General features: G+C 49.0%; 7 protein-coding genes across 7 annotated transcripts; 3 read left to right on the top strand and 4 right to left on the bottom strand.

Moving 5' to 3' along the window:
- Positions 1-860: 860 nt before the first annotated feature.
- Positions 861-2,881, bottom strand: DEU56DRAFT_843146 (uncharacterized protein). Its single transcript, XM_041355067.1, has 6 exons — positions 2,719-2,881; positions 2,359-2,656; positions 1,939-2,309; positions 1,792-1,885; positions 1,214-1,662; positions 861-1,162 (listed from the first exon to the last, which is right to left on the bottom strand). Exons 1-6 carry the CDS (start codon positions 2,768-2,770, stop codon positions 1,038-1,040), a joined length of 1,389 nt encoding a protein of 462 aa, XP_041201108.1. The 5' UTR covers positions 2,771-2,881; the 3' UTR covers positions 861-1,037.
- On the top strand, positions 2,771-5,477 carry DEU56DRAFT_843138 (uncharacterized protein). The gene is made up of 10 exons (XM_041355066.1): positions 2,771-2,793; positions 2,876-3,335; positions 3,384-3,570; positions 3,626-3,706; positions 3,791-3,852; positions 3,908-4,261; positions 4,341-4,412; positions 4,461-4,678; positions 4,729-4,930; positions 4,995-5,477. Exons 2-10 carry the CDS (start codon positions 3,219-3,221, stop codon positions 5,214-5,216), a joined length of 1,515 nt encoding a protein of 504 aa, XP_041201107.1. The 5' UTR covers positions 2,771-2,793; positions 2,876-3,218; the 3' UTR covers positions 5,217-5,477.
- Positions 5,478-5,976: 499 nt separating this feature from the next.
- On the bottom strand, positions 5,977-8,358 carry DEU56DRAFT_843133 (uncharacterized protein). Its single transcript, XM_041355065.1, has 9 exons — positions 7,995-8,358; positions 7,884-7,940; positions 7,570-7,834; positions 7,434-7,516; positions 7,028-7,372; positions 6,854-6,972; positions 6,665-6,794; positions 6,584-6,613; positions 5,977-6,522 (listed from the first exon to the last, which is right to left on the bottom strand). The coding sequence occupies exons 1-9, from the start codon at positions 7,995-7,997 to the stop codon at positions 6,139-6,141; spliced, it is 1,416 nt and encodes a 471-aa protein (XP_041201106.1). The 5' UTR covers positions 7,998-8,358; the 3' UTR covers positions 5,977-6,138.
- Positions 8,359-8,371: 13 nt separating this feature from the next.
- Positions 8,372-9,268, bottom strand: DEU56DRAFT_843129 (uncharacterized protein). The gene is made up of 2 exons (XM_041355064.1): positions 8,712-9,268; positions 8,372-8,656 (listed from the first exon to the last, which is right to left on the bottom strand). The coding sequence occupies exons 1-2, from the start codon at positions 8,876-8,878 to the stop codon at positions 8,596-8,598; spliced, it is 228 nt and encodes a 75-aa protein (XP_041201105.1). The 5' UTR covers positions 8,879-9,268; the 3' UTR covers positions 8,372-8,595.
- A 102-nt stretch (positions 9,269-9,370) lies between these two features.
- DEU56DRAFT_935267 (CRAL-TRIO domain-containing protein) lies at positions 9,371-11,218 on the top strand (the record flags this gene model as incomplete). Its single annotated transcript, XM_041358789.1, has 7 exons — positions 9,371-9,563; positions 9,620-9,642; positions 9,696-10,037; positions 10,093-10,159; positions 10,214-10,265; positions 10,323-10,414; positions 10,495-11,218. 7 exons carry the CDS (start codon positions 9,371-9,373, stop codon positions 10,971-10,973), a joined length of 1,248 nt encoding a protein of 415 aa, XP_041201104.1. The 3' UTR covers positions 10,974-11,218.
- On the bottom strand, positions 11,178-12,780 carry DEU56DRAFT_935259 (Metallo-dependent phosphatase-like protein; the record flags this gene model as incomplete). The annotated part of the gene is made up of 8 exons (XM_041358788.1): positions 11,178-11,403; positions 11,481-11,772; positions 11,887-11,968; positions 12,018-12,074; positions 12,131-12,260; positions 12,319-12,443; positions 12,490-12,560; positions 12,614-12,780. The coding sequence occupies 8 exons, from the start codon at positions 12,778-12,780 to the stop codon at positions 11,383-11,385; spliced, it is 945 nt and encodes a 314-aa protein (XP_041201103.1). The 3' UTR covers positions 11,178-11,382.
- Positions 12,781-13,933: 1,153 nt separating this feature from the next.
- On the top strand, positions 13,934-15,340 carry DEU56DRAFT_204246 (uncharacterized protein). The gene is made up of 4 exons (XM_041345055.1): positions 13,934-14,021; positions 14,114-14,308; positions 14,374-14,583; positions 14,637-15,340. Exons 3-4 carry the CDS (start codon positions 14,418-14,420, stop codon positions 15,245-15,247), a joined length of 777 nt encoding a protein of 258 aa, XP_041201102.1. The 5' UTR covers positions 13,934-14,021; positions 14,114-14,308; positions 14,374-14,417; the 3' UTR covers positions 15,248-15,340.
- Positions 15,341-16,386: the final 1,046 nt, after the last annotated feature.

The following is a 16,386-nucleotide window of genomic DNA, read 5'->3' as shown; positions in this document are numbered from 1 at the left end:
GGTCGGGTGACATTACTGCCCTGGATTGGGTCGGAAAATCATCCGAGTTCAATAGTTGTCTGCCAGCTGAGATCGCCTCGTACAGCGCACCGCCATTCACGCTGCCGTCTCTATCCGAAGACGAGATGCAGACTTGTGTGTCCAAGCTGCGAAATGTTGTGGCCAAGGAGTCAGCTTCGACACTATATGCCCACCTTGACAACCTCAGTGCTCCTCGTTTTGCGTGCTCCAGACTGCAACTACCCTGCATCACTTTTCCTGTCACAGAAGTCAAACGGAGGCGCGGTGAAGACTCGGACCGGGAGACGTGTTTTGCATATGATGTCAAGGCAGACGGGCTTCGAGACGTGTTGATCACCACCGGAGACAAGCTGATTCAATTCTCGCCAGCAAGGCCTACCTGGCAGACATTCTTGCTCATCCGTCCGTGGAATCGACATGATCTCGATCTGCCTGGCTTTTCAGACGATACGCGGAGTATGGCCGAGTCCGTGCCAGAGTCTGCGTTAGATGGATCGGTTGATACGGAGTCTCATTCGCGAGAGTTGAGGTTGATCATTCGCCTTGGACGGCCTTTTGGCGCACTTTTATTAGCAAAGCAGCATGGTGGGGAATACAAGAGAATCGCATCGGATTATAATATTATGGCGCGGGTTAAAGACACGACTTCTGTTGATGATATGATGGACATTAGAACGCTAGAGATATTGTAGTTGTATGGATTCTTTGCTTTTCGTCATCCTTTGTTTCCCCGCTGCACTCAGATGCCCTTTGTCTATATCATAGAAATAAAAGATACTAGTGGGACCCCCGAGCCATCATCCAAAAGGAACTTTGTACAAACAGTCAAAGAAGTAGATGCCGATTATTATATGAAACATCTCTTTGCGTGAAACATCGCGGCTGTTGTCTGGTACAGTACATGCCATAACTTATAGTCCATCTATGCATCACGGTTACAGTCACAGATTATCCCACTTCGTAAAACCTGTCATAAACAATATGCAGTTACCCCAGAGTAACCACCCGAATCCCGATCACCTCCTGTCCTCAAACGGATTTTCCGTGTATTCCAACTCATCATCACTATCGTCTCTGTGAGTAGGCGGAGCCTGTTCCCGAAGAAGTGATACAGGTCGTTTAGGCAAAAGTCCAAATTTAGCTAAGGCATAATGAGATTAGAGACGCATGACAGCGAGAGGGAATTACTGACTGGCATCGATCCCACTTGGCGTGCCTACACCTGTCGATGGCGGTCTTGGTGTGTCGCCCGACCGCTGAATAAGTTCAGGCGGGGGGGACGTGCCCATACCTGTGGTCGGCGGGGAATTCGTCGATGATCCTGCATAGGTTGAACTATTGCCTGCAAAGGACGTAGGATTAGGTATAGGCTTGGTGGCGAAGTTTGGGGGAGCGTATGTAGAGCTTGGGACGAGAGTAGGATTGGAGTTCGCCCTTAGATTTGAGCTGGGAATGGGAGGAGATTGCCATCCGCTTCCACGAATTCCACTTTCGGCCGGTGGATTAGGGTCATAGTAGGATTCATGGCGTTGCGGATTGGGATCGTGGTATGGAGGCTGATACTGGGGCTGGGATGATGTGGGCTGTCCACCGTTCCACGAAGATTGGGACGTTTGTCCCCAAGTAGGTTGTGTATCCCGTCTGTAACGAAGATGTTTTAGCGTAAACAGGGGCGAACGAATTGAAGAAAAGAATGTCGAAGAAAATGGCAATATAGAGGATGAATCTAATGAAGGAGCTTCGAGGTGACTAAAAAAAAGGGATGCAAACCTGGATGGTCCCTGACCCTGGCCCTGACCCTGATCGAATTCCTGCATCTTGGCTTTGACCTTTGAAACAATTGAAGAGAATGTCTTCTTTCCAGCTGATTTTTCGTAGTCAATAACTGCCCCTGACACGAAATATCAGAACACGTACTCTCCGCTATCTTGTTAAAACCATCTTGGAACTCCGCCATAGTGTCTCGTTGCGGTGGCGCAACCACCTGTACCGTGTTGTCATACCTTCCGGTTTCATCTCCACCTCCACCTCGGCCTCGACTAGTAGACCGCCTCGACTGATAAGACTGGTTCCCTTGGTCCTGCTGTGGAGGGCGCCACTGATTTTGCGCAGCTTGCTCTTCCTCGAGCATGAGACGTCGGGCGAGTTGCTCGTCTAGGTCAGTCTGGGTAGGCTCATGCTGCACCGGGGCCGGCAGCGGTTGCGAGACATAATCGGGATCGCTCATCCCCAACAGTGTGTCAATTGCTAGATCCTGATCACCATTGACACTCTGAAGTACAGATGATCTGCACGGCATTTCAGCACATATGACTTTACAAAGCACTGTCTACACACAGTAGAGAATCATCGAAATCGGGGAACATGGCGCGCAGGATCGTAAGGCGTGGGTCCACATTATCATCAGGAGAACGCTGCGGAAGGGCGGGAGTGTTCTCTGCCTGGGTAATAGCAGGAGGTTGGGGCGAAAGAGTAATCATATCACTAGGTTGTGGTGATTGGGGCTGGGATGGAGATGCTGCAAAGGCAGGAGGGGGAGATTGTTCGTGATCGTGTATTCCAGGTGGTGAAGGAGGAAACTGGTGCGAGTCCTCTGATTCAGAAGGCGGTGATGATGAGGCTGGGTTGGCTATATCTGGCGTATCAGTTAGTCTAAGTATTTGCATTGAAAGCAGACATATGACCAAAGTTGCTCACCTCGAGGCAAGCCATCATATTGGCTCCCATGTGGTTGGTTGGTCTGGGTCATCGTTGGAAGAACGTTCGAGCAATCTAAATCAATGGAACCGAGCCCTTAAGTTATGTAGATGAGAGTCTAATGCGAGTCCGCAGCCATACGCAGCGACTGACTGACATATACGTAGCTGGCCAAATATAGTAAGTACATGTCGGTGCGCCGGGGCTGCTGGCCCATTGCCGGCCGCGGTGTAAGCAATGTAAAAATGTGCGCAGCTCGCAGCTGGTGTCGATATCATGCACGGGCTAGTTCGACGACGACAGAGTATTCGGTGGAAAGATTTTGACGAAGAGCAAGACAGTCGTTCCTTCTGTACCGGTGGTACTAAACGGTTCATGTTCAAACTCTGTTCAACAAATTTGTTGTCTCAGTCATCGCGAGACCTTCACCTATCTTTGCGGCAACTTTACTGATAACATCGCTTGGAGCTCTTTCACATTTATTTCCTAGTCTTTGAATCATGGACGATTTCCTTGCTTGGTTTCAACACCATGGTGGGGCCTTGGACACTTCATCGGTGGGCATCACCGATTTTCCTGGCAGTGGACGTGGTGCAATCGCACTCCAGGATATACCTGTTCGTCTCCTCCCATCCAATTCGTTCCTCACCTCACATTTCCCTCAGGAAAACCACACAATCTTCACCCTTCCTCGCTCATTGACACTTTCCACCCAGACCTCGACCCTTCCTTCTGCGTTTGGTTTTGAAGCATGGAGAAAGCACAAACTACACAAGGGTTGGGTTGGGTTGATTCTTTGTATGATGTGGGAGGAAGCGCAAGGCAATCAAGGAAAGTGGGTCACCTACCTCAGTGAGTCTTTCTGCACGACCACTCGTCAGTCTCCGAGTCTCAATTCGATATACAGCATCACTCCCGACGCAATTCGATACCCCAATGTTCTGGAGTGACGAAGATCTACAAGAGCTCCAAGGGACGGCTGTGGTAGGTCTGTTATCAACTTTTTCATAGCTTCTACACAATTTTCGTCACATGGAAGGGGGCGCACTTGGCTGACCCTAATGAAATCTAGACAAGATAGGTCGGAGTGAAGCTGAGCGCGACTATCACGAGAATCTAGTCCCAGCGATTAAGGTAAATCTATCTTTTCGCTTTTCCCCACTTGGACTCACATCTTGGACGAATTTAGACTCGACCGGACCTGTTTCCCTCCGATAAAATCGATACATGGTACACACTCCATCGGTACCATATTACAGGCAGCCGAATTCTGTCTCGAAGCTTCAATGTAGAGAGGTGGGAAGGCGAAGTCGAAGTTGAGCAGGATGCCGAACAAGTTCTAGAAGACAGTAACGAGGACACCCAGGCCAACACAAGCATTGGGAGCGCAATGGATGTTGACGATTCAGGCGACGGTGGTGAAGCTGCTGACGAAGAGAGCAGTGATAGAGACAGTGATGATGAGGATACAGAGGATATACCGGAGGAGATTGCAATGGTTCCTATGGCTGACCTTCTGAATGCTCGATATAACTCTGTTAATGTAAGTCGTGTGGACATGGAATCTCTCTCTGTCCCAGTCTTTCTTTGCACTTGCATGGCGTTCATGCAGCTCTTCACAGGCTAAACTTTTCTACGAGGAGCACCATCTTCACATGGTCACCACGAAGCCCATCAAAGCTGGGGAACAAATAGTAAGTCAGTCCTCACTAAGTGATTCTGCCGGTTCACGTACATTCAAGTTCAATACATATGGCGACCTACCCAACTCAGACCTCCTCAGGCGCTACGGACATGTTGATCTTCTTCCGTGTCCCCATCTCAAGGGTGCGCTTGGAAATCCACAAGACATCGCAGAGATACGAGCAGACCTTGTTGTTAATGTCGTTTGTGCTGATAATCCTAATGGCGAGACGCATCGCCAGCGGATCGAGTGGTGGCTTGACGAAGGAGGTGATGAGTATGTACTTTACTCGCTCCTTTCTTTTTATGCTCATGTACCACATCTAGCGTTTTCATCATCGACAGGGACCCAATTCTCCCTGCAGCGCTGACATCATTGGTCAGACTTCTGCTTCTCTCCCAAGACGAATGGGGAAAGACACGAGAGAAAGGGCGTCCCCCAAAAGCCAAGTTCGATCACCAGGTCTCCCAGATATTGCGACGAATATTCGAGATACGGCTGAGCAATTACCAATCTCCAGATCTCGACGTATGTTCATCCAATCATTGTTCCACTCGGGGATCGGTGACATGGAAACTATTCCTCGTTTTAGGTTGACGCACAGCTCCTTGTGTCCGAATCGCTCACGCTCAACACGAGACACGCTATTATAGTACGGCTTGGGGAGAAACAAATTCTGACCGGCGCGCTTGAAACGCTGCGCCTCATGGACGCGGCATTGAGTGACAGCGGAAGTGTCGGATCTAAAGGCAAGAGGCGTGTTGTGAGCGGAGGTATGACGGATGGGGGGAAATCGAAAAAGGCCAGGCATTGACCCTACGAAGGCCTATGCATAGACTGACCCACGCCAAGTCCCCGTCTTCTATGCACCAACCTCCTGGTCGTTATCAGCATGCAGTGCAAAAAAATGGAGGTTACCGAGTAGCTTTGTCAACTAGCCGCTACTGGTATACCGATCATGTCGCTAACCCTTCCAACAGTCACTTCTACCTATCACATCGGTGTTGTAGCTGCTGGCCAAAATGATAATGTAACGCTACATTCCATCAATCGAATATTCTAACCTATAGTTGGCAACCTGGAGGGCACGCGGCAACAAACGATGCATGACAAGCTCCTCCTGGCATCAGAACATCCTATAGAAATATGCAAATAACGTTCAAAAGAAATACTTTTAGTAAGGTTCATCTTTCAACGGGTCCAAGCACGCTGTCGAGATGTGAAAACGACTCTATATATATGCGTCTTCCCTTCCAATGCTGTTGATCCCAACAGGTTCTGTGGTGGCGGATGCTAGCAGAAGGGCTGGTGTCCCATCGATTATCGATCGTCCCACTAGTCTTTTATCAGCTCGATGGGGCAGCTCTGACGCCCACCGGTTATGCTCGGTTATGCCGCTCCAGCGTCTAGAGTCAGTTGCTTCCGGCGGAACGGGGAACTTATTTGCGATGATAACTTCTGGATGGGTGTGTAATCGTAAGTGACTGGGGGATGCATCACACTCATGTAAATTTTGGCCTACCTTGTGCTGGCGTCGCGTCCACGTTGATTGGAAACTTTACTATAGTTCATCTGCAGGGTCGTGTACTTGCGCCGTATCGCATATGGATGATCTTATCTCTGGCCTCCGAGCTCATCCATGTTAAGCTCTGTCTTTATATTAACGTCTGATGTAGAGTTTCCAACTCAACTACCCAAAGAATTATAGTAGTAAAAAAAGAATGTGTCAAGTAGAATCATAACATGGCACGAGGACCCGTAAGAGCATGTCCATGGTGGTGCCACCATTTCTCTGCTTCTTCGTCAGCGTCATAGCCAAACTGAATTGTGTTCTTTGCCTTGTCGGCCCACTGGTTCGCATTACCTGCCAAGGCCAACGTACTCCTCTCACCACGCGCCACACGTAGAGCGTCTTCCATCGCGGTACGCATTTCCCTGTCTCGTTCCTCCTGCTGCGGGCCATCGGGAAGATGGAATGTGTGTTGATTCAAACGAGACGAGAGCTGCGTGGCGGTTGCGCGATCATAGCGGATGGATTGATATGCGTAAAGCAGGGGAACAATCTGAGAGCGGTGCGCGAGGTGAGAGAAAAGGTTGCCCAAAACAGCAGCATCTTCGACCTGAAAAATATATCATGTTGTAGGTTGTGGTCACATGAATCCTTTAAAAGAAACGACTTACAGCCATTGCGGAGCCTTGGGCACGATATGGCTTAGTAGTCGAATGAGTTAGATGGCACTAAACGGAGATAATGAGACTTACAAGCATGGGGTGGCAAGAATCTCCCAAAAGAACCAGTTTCCCGTCCTTGTGTATCCAAGTTTCAAGGGGGTCGCGGTCCATTAGTTTCCATTTCAGCGTGGAGGGGATCAAGGCCAAGAGCTTCTGAATGCTATTTCAATTCACGAGTAAGGATGTGGTTCACGGTTAATGAAAGTGAAAAACACTTACCGAGGTTCCCAACCAGCAAACTCAGCCCTCATTTTGTCCGCGCTGCCCGTGGCAGTCCATGATTCCTCGCCGCCGTCGTCAGGATGTGCCATCACGAGATTATACTCTTTTTTACCGCGCTGCGCAGGTGAAATGAGAAAGACTCTGATGTGCGGGAAAATATTAACCCCGTACGATGTTATACCCCATGATATGGCGTCGTGGACCTATCCAACCGACCATTTCAGGTTTTTCAGCCAGGGGCCGGAGGTCCGGGTCTTGAAGAAGCTTTTCTGTCGGGATAGTGGCCCTGTACGCGGCGTCCCCTGTGGGTCGCGCTCGATCTGGACCACCTACGACATACTGGCGCAAAACACTTTTAAGTCCGTCAGCACCGATGACTAAATCAGCGTGCACGACTTCGCCAGATTCGAGAGTGAGGGTAGGTTTTGACGTGTCCATGGAAACAACCCGGCAATTGGTGCGAATGGTACAATGAGGCTCCGCCAGTTCAAGCACCATGCGATGAAAATCAGAACGCTGCATATACAACCTTGATCAGTTTCACAGTACTAGACACCAAGTGAAGCTCAAACTCAACGTGGATGTGATAGTAAGGGGCCCCATACTGCTCCTCCATAGTGTCTCCCCACATTGTCCATGCAACAGTCTCACCGGTGCACCCTACGAGGCGAGAGGGATGAGTTGTGTATATGAACATAGGTTTAATGACTCACATCGCTTGAAGACCAATCCTTCGGGCTTGACAGCGACTTCCTCGAGGCGCTTGCCCAGACCCCAGCGGATAAGAAGGCGGGTCAGATTTGGGCCCATCTGGATACCGGCACCAATCTCTCCAATTGTGGAAGCGGCCTCGAGGATGGTTACTTTATGGCCAGCCTGGGCGAGGCAGTATGCCGCAGTGAGACCACCAAGCCCACATCCCACGACGACGACGTCCAAGGAAAGAGTAGCTCGTCGTCCGTGGTAGAGCTTGCCAGCCTGAAAATGCAAAGTCAGCCCTGTGACCGCCGGACCACTGAGAACATACATTTGCAATGCGTTTACTTGGACCTGTTGCTATTTGAGTCCTGTTGTCCATGGTGCTCTTGTGACTCCTGTGAGTTTTTGAAGACTATAGAGATAGTGGCAAGATACATACCATTAATGCAATGGAAGAGAAGGAGGTGAGACTGAGAGACGCGACATTTGTATTGTACAGGTGGTATTTAACTGAGGCCTGGTAAATGTTTCTGCGGGTGTGACATGTCGCCACCTATTTCAGCGTACTCGGCCCCTGCACGCGAGCAGATTACTAGTAGCGATTTGATCAATGATCATGGTGTTGAGCCGAGACAGAGGCGAGAATTTAGGAGGAGTAGTATTCCGCTTGTATTCTGCAGTGACCTCCTTCAAGTTGTACATGTGGCCTCTGTCACCTTGCAATTGACTGATGACGGTCTGCTAAAGTTCCAGCCTGTATCATATGGATGCTGATCTTTGCACAGTATTAAATAAGTATTCCTCGAAGCTTCAGGAGTACCGTAACACCCTGAGCGTTAATTCAATTCAATTGCTTACAAAGACCGTGCGGCTATATGAAGTGGCTAAACTATCATCCTTAGGGCTCCCGCAACCCCTGGAGCAAACCTGGAGCAACGTTAGCTGGACGCCGTCTAGTCCTTAATCAAATCTTCAACTCTTCAAAATCTCGACTCTGATGCCCATAGCCTCCTGGATCGGTCACGATGTCCTGTTCATAGTCAGGCCTTAGTATTTGCTACATCGATTGAAATATATCCTAAACAAGAACCGGAAAACTTGGTGCGACCCACCGGAAGTTCAGTTTTTGGGAGCATGCGCTCATACTACGCAACAGAAGGTTGTCAGGCTTGTGCGGGAAGTATATCTATGATTCCCTGACAACGCGGAACCAACGCGGAACATGAAGCCAGAGACTCCACCGACGGAGTTTAGCACAACAAACAAAAGTACGCACCTGCGAAATTTGAGCCGAGTTGGTGACGCGTTTGCCAGCATGCGCATGCGTTCAGGCGCATCCCTTTCCAGGTCATCCTATTGTTGTTGCCATTGTGCTAACAACAAATGAGACCGAGGAGACAAATTGATGCTTGGTATTCGTGACACTGGCGGGGTAAGATTGAGTTGTGCTGCCCCGGCCCGCAATAGGAGAAATTGATACCTGGCGATGGGAAGCAGAAGTTGCAGACGAGATAGATTCGCGTTTATATCCAGTAGTTCGAACGCTGGAGTCGAAGTCGAGACTCCCCGCATTGAAAGATGTTATTTTTCAAGACTGAAGACTTTTGAGACCCCAATATTTTCAGATCGCGCTCGGAGTCCCTGTATGCAGGCACCTAGAGCGTAGAGTATAAACCAATTGGAAGAATCTGTGAAGAAGACTTAGGATTGAGTGCAACATTGAAATCGTACCCGATGCGTACATAATGAATACATAATGCTCAAGTCACTTGACCACCACCTGCAGTCAGCGTTGCCACCCAGTGCAACTTCACCATGAACAATCGTATCACGCGCTCCGTACTGGAGGACAACCACGAAAAGCTCATCGATCAGTACCAAGCAAACCTTGCAGATGTGTCTGCTCTCCAATCAACCTTGGACGATGAGATCCTGTCCCATCTGGCCCAAGAATTGGCACTCAGTGACGCAGACCACACATGGGCGAAAGAATGGATCTCGGATACAGGTACATAATCCAGCATCAGATTCACGAAACCGTAAGTTGACAATAGTCAACCGCAGCAACCATTTTCCGTTTCTTACGGGTGAGTAAGAATGCCATAGTAGCAAGTGTCTCCGCTAAAGCCTTGGCATATAGCACCACAGATTCATTCGTTCATTTGCATTGGAGGCCATACACACGACACTCATTTGGCGTCTAAACGCGTTGCGACTCTCCGCTCTCCCTTCTACACTGCTTCATTGCCTTCCACCGCCGATCTGCGATCCACTTGGCCGTCCCCTCGTGTTTCTCCAGTTGTCAGAATTGCTGACTTGCGAGCAAACAATGATGGATAGGTTGTTGATCTCCCTCGAACGCCTGCGCATTCATCTGCGCTCGCTCAATACACACACTCTTGATAATGAGAATGCAAACCGTGAAATAATCCTCCAATGTGTTTTCCTCGTCGATCTTGAAGGTCTATCAATCCAATCGGCTGTATGTCATTATCAACGCCCATTAGAGCTAAACCTTTTATTCAGTTCCATGACAGAACCTTAAAATTTTAACATGGTTCATGAAAGAAGTAGTTCCCCGATACCCTGGAATGCTTGGTGCAGGTAACAACGCATCATGATATGCGACGATCAAACTCAACCTTGTTTTATGTTCAGTATTCCTCCTCAATTACTCTTGGACGTACGCAATGACCTGGTCCGTTGCAAAGTGCGTTTATTCCGTGCACGTTTTCGTTTTTTTTTGGACTGCTTGACCACATCTCAGGTGCCTACTTCCTAATTCCGCAGCTGCCCGAGTCTTCTTTCCATCCAGGGAGGAGCTTCTCCACTATTGCTCTCCCTCAGCGCTCCCATCTAGTCAGTCTTCCAATCTCGTTGCTCCACCCACCCTATCCACTTAGCAGCCATGGCATTAATTTAATATCAACATTTGTCAGACTATGGCGGTGCACTCTCGCCACTCCACCTCATTGAAGATCCACTCATTTCGGACGCCCATATGAATGTGGATGACGCTTCTCTCGCTTCACGTGAATGGTGCATGCCGGCGCCCATCATTGAGCTTCCTCTTCCTCTTCCTGAAACCTTACTCCGGCACCCTTCGTCCGTATTCATACCACCTCGATCCTCCCTCAACCCTTTTTTCGGCTATCCTACACTCGCTTCCCGTTCAAGACCGCACACGCACATGGTGCATCAAGGTCGCCGGCGGAAACGTGATCTACTCTTGACCCTCTCGGTGCTCTTGTGGCGAAGATGGAGAAGACGGGGCACACGCATCGTCTTACTGTTACTGCTTATCGCAGCCTGTCTCACACGGAAAAGAGTCGGGAGAGCAGCACGATGGATACTGGCGGTATCAATACCAATATCAATACCTGGCAGCACCCTGCCACGCATAACTTGGCCTGTATGATGAAATCGATGAACCGGTATATCATTTCGGCGGTGCTGAGAAGCCACGCAGCCAAGAAGTGCCGAGGCGTTTACATAACCATAACCTTGCCTTGTGATCTGCACACCTAGTCTGCATGTAAACATTATTGATTAATCAATCGTGATTCTCGACTAGGCGGAATGACACGTTCGCTTCTCCGGCGTGTAGCCCAGTCCTGGTTACTTTCGTGAACATTTCTGGCAAAGGCCAGGATGTCCGCAAGATTAGTACAGGACCATCGTGTGGGGTATAGTAAAGTATCGTCGTACTAGTACCAGTGTGGTCCGCACGATACAAAGGGTTTACATTTACTTGCTAAAGGTTCGGCGCCACAACCGCCGCCGGCAGTACTGTTTCTATCAAGAACGTTCAAGAGATCTGACGCAATCTAGAGGAAGTACTCGGGGAGCTAGGTGGTTCGTGTGAGCAAATTGGTCTATTCAAAGCAACACGGCGCGAGAGATGAACTTATGAATAGCGACGTACCTTCCCACCCATATTTTGGGGAGCCTGTTGACTCGGACCGTCGCGTTCGTTCTCCGGTGCAGCTTCGAACACATTGAAATACATGCTTTCTCCAGGACCCACCTCTAGTATACTCGCCGAATTGCCGCACCGATAACAATAGTTAGGCGCCGACCAAACCGTCGAAAGGTGCTTATCAAATAGTGACGAATAGCCTTCCATGCATAGTTGGTGCGCGCGCAAGATATGCGACATGTTGTTCGTTTCCAAGAACTTGTGTACAACGCCTGATCCAAATGTGTAGCCAGCCCCTCTGGATGCATGATCCGTTCCAGATTGAGAGATCATGATGAGATAAAAGGCGGGCGGTGCAAGGATAAGCCTCATTAGTCAATGACGCTGGTGATACGCTGGAGTAGGCACGGACCTTGGGGATATTGCAAAGTCTTCTTTCTCTGCATCAGGATCCGACCAGACCAAATCAGCCATTGGACCCTCGTGTGGGATTTCTGAAGGAAATGAGGGTGGGGAGGAATGATAACCGGGGGTATAACATACCTCGAAATCGATCTACGACTTTGATTTGATCTACGGAGTGGATAGATGGCGAAAGACCTGGGAGGGGGGATGGATCAGATCGTGATGGTGTGAAAGAAGAATGGCTGATGAACCTCCATGAACACAAAATATGCGATCATCGATTACCACAGACAGGGTCAAGAAGTCGAACATGTCGGTGAAATACGTCCATACATGTGATGAGCCGTATTTCCGCACACACTCCGTGTAAAACCCATAAGTCTAAGTTAAACATTGAGCGATAAGGGATGGCCATAAACATCATGAGTTGGTTGCTGACTTGTGTTACAGCCCTTGATTCATGGTTGCCACGGATTAACTGTACTCTGTCGGGGTAGCGGAGCTTAAGGCAGGTAAGGAGTGATATGGTTTCGACGCTGAAGAGGCCGCGATCGACGTAATCGCCTGGGGTACTATGAGAAAGGGAAATATTGATACTGGAGAAACTGACCAAGGAAAAGATAATTAGTGTGAGGCGCATAACCACCTATGCGGAATATTTCGATGAGGTCGTAGAACTGACTTGAGTTCCATGGTGAAATGGGATACAGTGATTTTAGGTACGGGGTACTCACCCGTGTATGTCACCGACGACAGTGACTGGTGCACTGACATGGACGACATTTGATTCCCGCATGAGAACTTCTTTTGTTTTTGCGCATATTTCGCGTAAGAGGGCCTCGTGTAAGAGCTGTTTGCGGAGGAGTTGCTGTATACACGCGTCAAGATCGAAGGGGGCCATGATTCTGCGGTCTCGTGCTCCTTGTGATTTGGAATCTGTTTGTTGAAAGAGTCACAAGCCACAGATGCGTGCCATGCATTTGTCCATGTTTGGATACGCTTCATCTGCTCCCGCACATAACATAGGCAAAGTTTCGTCTATCTTGGCGTTCTTAGGAAGTCTCGACCGGCGTTACTTCAGTCAGCAGTACTGGATTTATGAGCAAGGTTAAGTTTGGGAGTGGTCCTGGAAGAACGGAACTTTTCTCTCATCGTGCCTGCACAAGCCACAAACCCATTTTTACGTTGACATTTCAAGCTTGGGCGATCCTGAAATGAGCGCTGTGATTGGTGGAAAGTACTGAGTAAACGGCATATTCCCTTGACACCACTCCTCGAGGCTTTGTCGTGTCTTGCCGGGGTTGTACGGTGCGGGGTTTACTAGTACCTCTACTGTCAAATTGTGTAGAATGTGTGGTGATTCACCAATGTTTATTCTATCCGAGGAGATAGACGTCGAGGTCGATGAGCAGTTGTGTCCTCCAAGTTGTACCGTCGGTTCCGAAAAGGAAGACCGCTTCCCGAGGACAAGAACACGTGGATTCTTTGAATGTCGTCGACGTTGTCGTTCTTCTGCTCAAGATTAAATCGGGTGTTGAACGTGGAGTGCGCATAACCTTTATAGTGAACCTGACGTGAGTTTCATCTTCCATGTCATGGAAATCCGCAACCTCTTATCCCGGCGTTTCGTCAACGTACAGTGTTAATCGGGCCACATTGTTCGGGATGGACCAGGCGTAATCCTGCTAACCAATCCAAGATCCTGACCAACGTTCTCTGATTGGGCAATTATTTCACGAGGCTCATCTGGGATTTTCCGTGATTTTGACCACCGAGTAGGTCCCGACAGGGTCTAGTGTAAGTACGTCGCTTCTTTTCAATGGGTTATCTGACGACCCTCGAGCTCCTCCTCCCCCTTGGAGAATGACAAAACATTGAATAGCAAGGGTCACCATATGTAATGGATCTTTCCGTTTACCGTTAGATGAAAGCAGCATGCCCAAGACAAGTTGCTGCACAAGGGGTGCCATTGATATATATGCCTTACGAGAACAGGGCAGATCCGACTCGATCTAAAGTCAACTGTCCAGGAACTCACACTCCGCAAACTCTCTAGCCTCGTGATCTGTCTTCAACGATCTTCTCCCGTACACCACAAATGGAGGAGTTCTCGTTCTGAGCTCACCACACAGCATTTCCTCGGTAAGACCCCGTATCTGTCCTGTCCAATTGACTCTGTTCTAATTTTTTTTTTTTTTTCAATTCTTACTTCGATTGCTCCACCCGCTCCCGAGGTCATGAACCTTCTTACTGACGGAATTTAGCCTTCCGGATAATGAATAACTAGTGACAACCATGATTGGTCCATTTTGCGCCCACATGTGCAGTCCTTGATCTTCCACCGAATATCTCTCAATGCCGGAGTCACTCTTTCATACCGGAATTACGCTCTCAAAAGTAATGATTTAGTAACCGATCTATTCATTAAGGTACGTTGTCAACCCTGATATGACAGGCGACACCCGAACTCTTTCACTGCAAAAATGTATATAAGGGCTCGACAACTTCAAGAGCTGGGAAGTCTTTTACTACTCATCCATGCAGTACCCTAACTCGTACTCCCACAACGGCCAACCCCATGTCTCTACCCACCATCCCCGACAATCCTCTTCAAGCTCAAACACTCACACCTCTACATATCCCCAACAATCACAGGTATTATCGCCTTACCCACTTGACACCACTATGCCCAATGGCATAATAGGTATTACTACCATTCAATCCCGCTTTTATTAGCAACTAACTTTCTTGAACCAGGGAACCACTCTAATCCATTACAGGCCCATCTTTACCCGCAGCACGGGGCACCACCTATGGATCCCCGCAGGTCGTATTATCCTCCCCCTCCTGCCCCTCCTCCCCCGGCGAACCAGCCAAATACTTACTACCCCTCACACCATCACTCGTCTGGGCCAAGTTCACAATATGCGATAAACTCTCATACCCATATCGATCCCCAGTCTCTCCAGCATGCCCACTCACAATTCATTCCGACCCCATCACAGACGTATCAAGTGTATTCCAACACTGTACCATCGAATCCGCGCTCCCGCCCCTCCATCGAACCCTACTATCACATGTCCCCCAATCCCCAGCACACCACCCAAGGCAGCCCACCCCCTGCTGCTTCACGTTCCGCACACACATCCCCCTCCAGTAACCCGGCCCTTGTTGGAGATCGCTTTCCCTGTGAGCTTTGTGACAGGTCGTTTACACGTTCGCACGATAGAAGGAGACATTATGAGACCGTGCACGCAACAACCCCCGTCCTACATCGATGTCGTTACTGTGGGAAGGATTTCAGTCGCGCGGACTCACTTAAACGCCACATCGATAATGGATGCGACGAGATGCTGTCGCACAAATAGATCTGGAAACAGACTTTTTTGGTTATTTCCTTTCTGTCTTCCATACCAACCAATCCAACCTTTACCATCCGGGCATTGTCCTAATTCCTCACTTGAGCATCCATATCCCCCTGCTACCTACGTTACCCAATCCTGTCATATAATTTTCCCCCAGTTCAATATTGTGCTTGGAGCGTGCTTGTACTTATGTGTATTTCTACTACTGCACTAGACTCGGAAGGATCCTCCAGTAGCCCTACGGTAACTGGCACGCAGTTGCTATATACGACTGCGACGCATAGTGATAGTAATAGTGTATTCCCTCACACAAATAACTTGAACTCTCAAGTCGATCCCCTAGTACTTAATCAGAGCATGATATTCCTGACTATATGTATAAAACCCCCGTCCCCGGCGATGTTGGATGACCGATATCTGATATTGATATATATGTAGGTCCGAGGTGGGGTAGGCCTGGAATTCTAAGACTAAAGTCTGCAGCATGCACGTCACGATGCATCTCTAATGGGGTCGTATCTCCGACCGCCCAAGTACTTATTTGGGGGATAGGTACTTGACACCCGTGATACCCAAACTTAAAGTAGCTCTGACAAGACTAGTGTCTCAGGCAGGCTGCTGATCATTTGTGGATCAATCGATCACGCTGCTTTTCATCTCGTGCATCAGTGATGTGATGTGGAGCCGTTCATGATCATGATCAAAAGGTGCTGGCGGTGACCTTGATGTTAAGGTACGCATACGTATGTTTTTACTCTTTTTTCCCTTATTGACCGCCTCAGTGGATGCGGGGGCCACGGCCATGCATGGTGAGTCTTGGTCATCTCACCCAGTTTTTGGAGAGAGGCTGCCATTTTTGCGCATGCAGGCGCCGAGGGAGCTCTAGCTCTTTGCAGTGACTGTGCCTATCGTATCGATATCGTGATAGGACGGTATTGAATCTTGATTTTCACAGGGCTATCAAGGGACCGAAACGATCGCACTGCATGCATGCATGCATGTGATGAGTCTGCAACCGGATTGAAATCAGTGAACACTCCGAGGACTTCGGGTGGTGTGACCGCGCACATTAATATTCACGAGTCTGCTTGGAGAACTGGGTAAGAAAGAATGACATGGTATGGTATGCCGTTCGCATGCCA

The sequence above is a fragment of the Suillus clintonianus genome (assembly GCF_016758775.1).
Source record: "Suillus clintonianus strain FC179 chromosome Unknown DEU56scaffold_188, whole genome shotgun sequence".
In the NCBI taxonomy this organism is placed as follows: domain Eukaryota; kingdom Fungi; phylum Basidiomycota; class Agaricomycetes; order Boletales; family Suillaceae; genus Suillus; species Suillus clintonianus.
Note: the sequence above shows the minus strand (reverse complement) of the source record. Positions and strands in the feature narration are given on the sequence as shown.

What these genes read in the sequence shown, in the direction of transcription:
- DEU56DRAFT_843129 (XM_041355064.1), bottom strand. Translation starts at nt 8,878, where the DNA reads ATGCGCATGCTGGCAAACGCGTCACCAACTCGGCTCAAATTTCGCAGG. An exon ending in CGCACAAGCCTGACAACCTT is followed by an intron (nt 8,657 to 8,711) that starts CTGTTGCGTAGT and finishes GGTGGGTCGCAC; the next exon opens with CAAGTTTTCCGGTTCTTGTT.
- DEU56DRAFT_843146 (XM_041355067.1), bottom strand. Translation starts at nt 2,770, where the DNA reads ATGACCCAGACCAACCAACCACATGGGAGCCAATATGATGGCTTGCCT. An exon ending in TTTTAACAAGATAGCGGAGA is followed by an intron (nt 1,886 to 1,938) that starts GTACGTGTTCTG and finishes ACGAAAAATCAG; the next exon opens with CTGGAAAGAAGACATTCTCT. An exon ending in GCCAAGTGGGATCGATGCCA is followed by an intron (nt 1,163 to 1,213) that starts GTCAGTAATTCC and finishes ATTATGCCTTAG; the next exon opens with CTAAATTTGGACTTTTGCCT.
- DEU56DRAFT_843138 (XM_041355066.1), top strand. Translation starts at nt 3,219, where the DNA reads ATGGACGATTTCCTTGCTTGGTTTCAACACCATGGTGGGGCCTTGGAC. An exon ending in AAAGTGGGTCACCTACCTCA is followed by an intron (nt 3,571 to 3,625) that starts GTGAGTCTTTCT and finishes TTCGATATACAG; the next exon opens with CATCACTCCCGACGCAATTC. An exon ending in TCAAAGCTGGGGAACAAATA is followed by an intron (nt 4,413 to 4,460) that starts GTAAGTCAGTCC and finishes CGTACATTCAAG; the next exon opens with TTCAATACATATGGCGACCT.
- DEU56DRAFT_843133 (XM_041355065.1), bottom strand. An exon ending in ATATCATGGGGTATAACATC is followed by an intron (nt 6,973 to 7,027) that starts GTACGGGGTTAA and finishes TCACCTGCGCAG; the next exon opens with CGCGGTAAAAAAGAGTATAA. An exon ending in CCCAAGGCTCCGCAATGGCT is followed by an intron (nt 6,523 to 6,583) that starts GTAAGTCGTTTC and finishes TATATTTTTCAG; the next exon opens with GTCGAAGATGCTGCTGTTTT.
- DEU56DRAFT_204246 (XM_041345055.1), top strand. Translation starts at nt 14,418, where the DNA reads ATGCAGTACCCTAACTCGTACTCCCACAACGGCCAACCCCATGTCTCT. An exon ending in TATGCCCAATGGCATAATAG is followed by an intron (nt 14,584 to 14,636) that starts GTATTACTACCA and finishes TTCTTGAACCAG; the next exon opens with GGAACCACTCTAATCCATTA.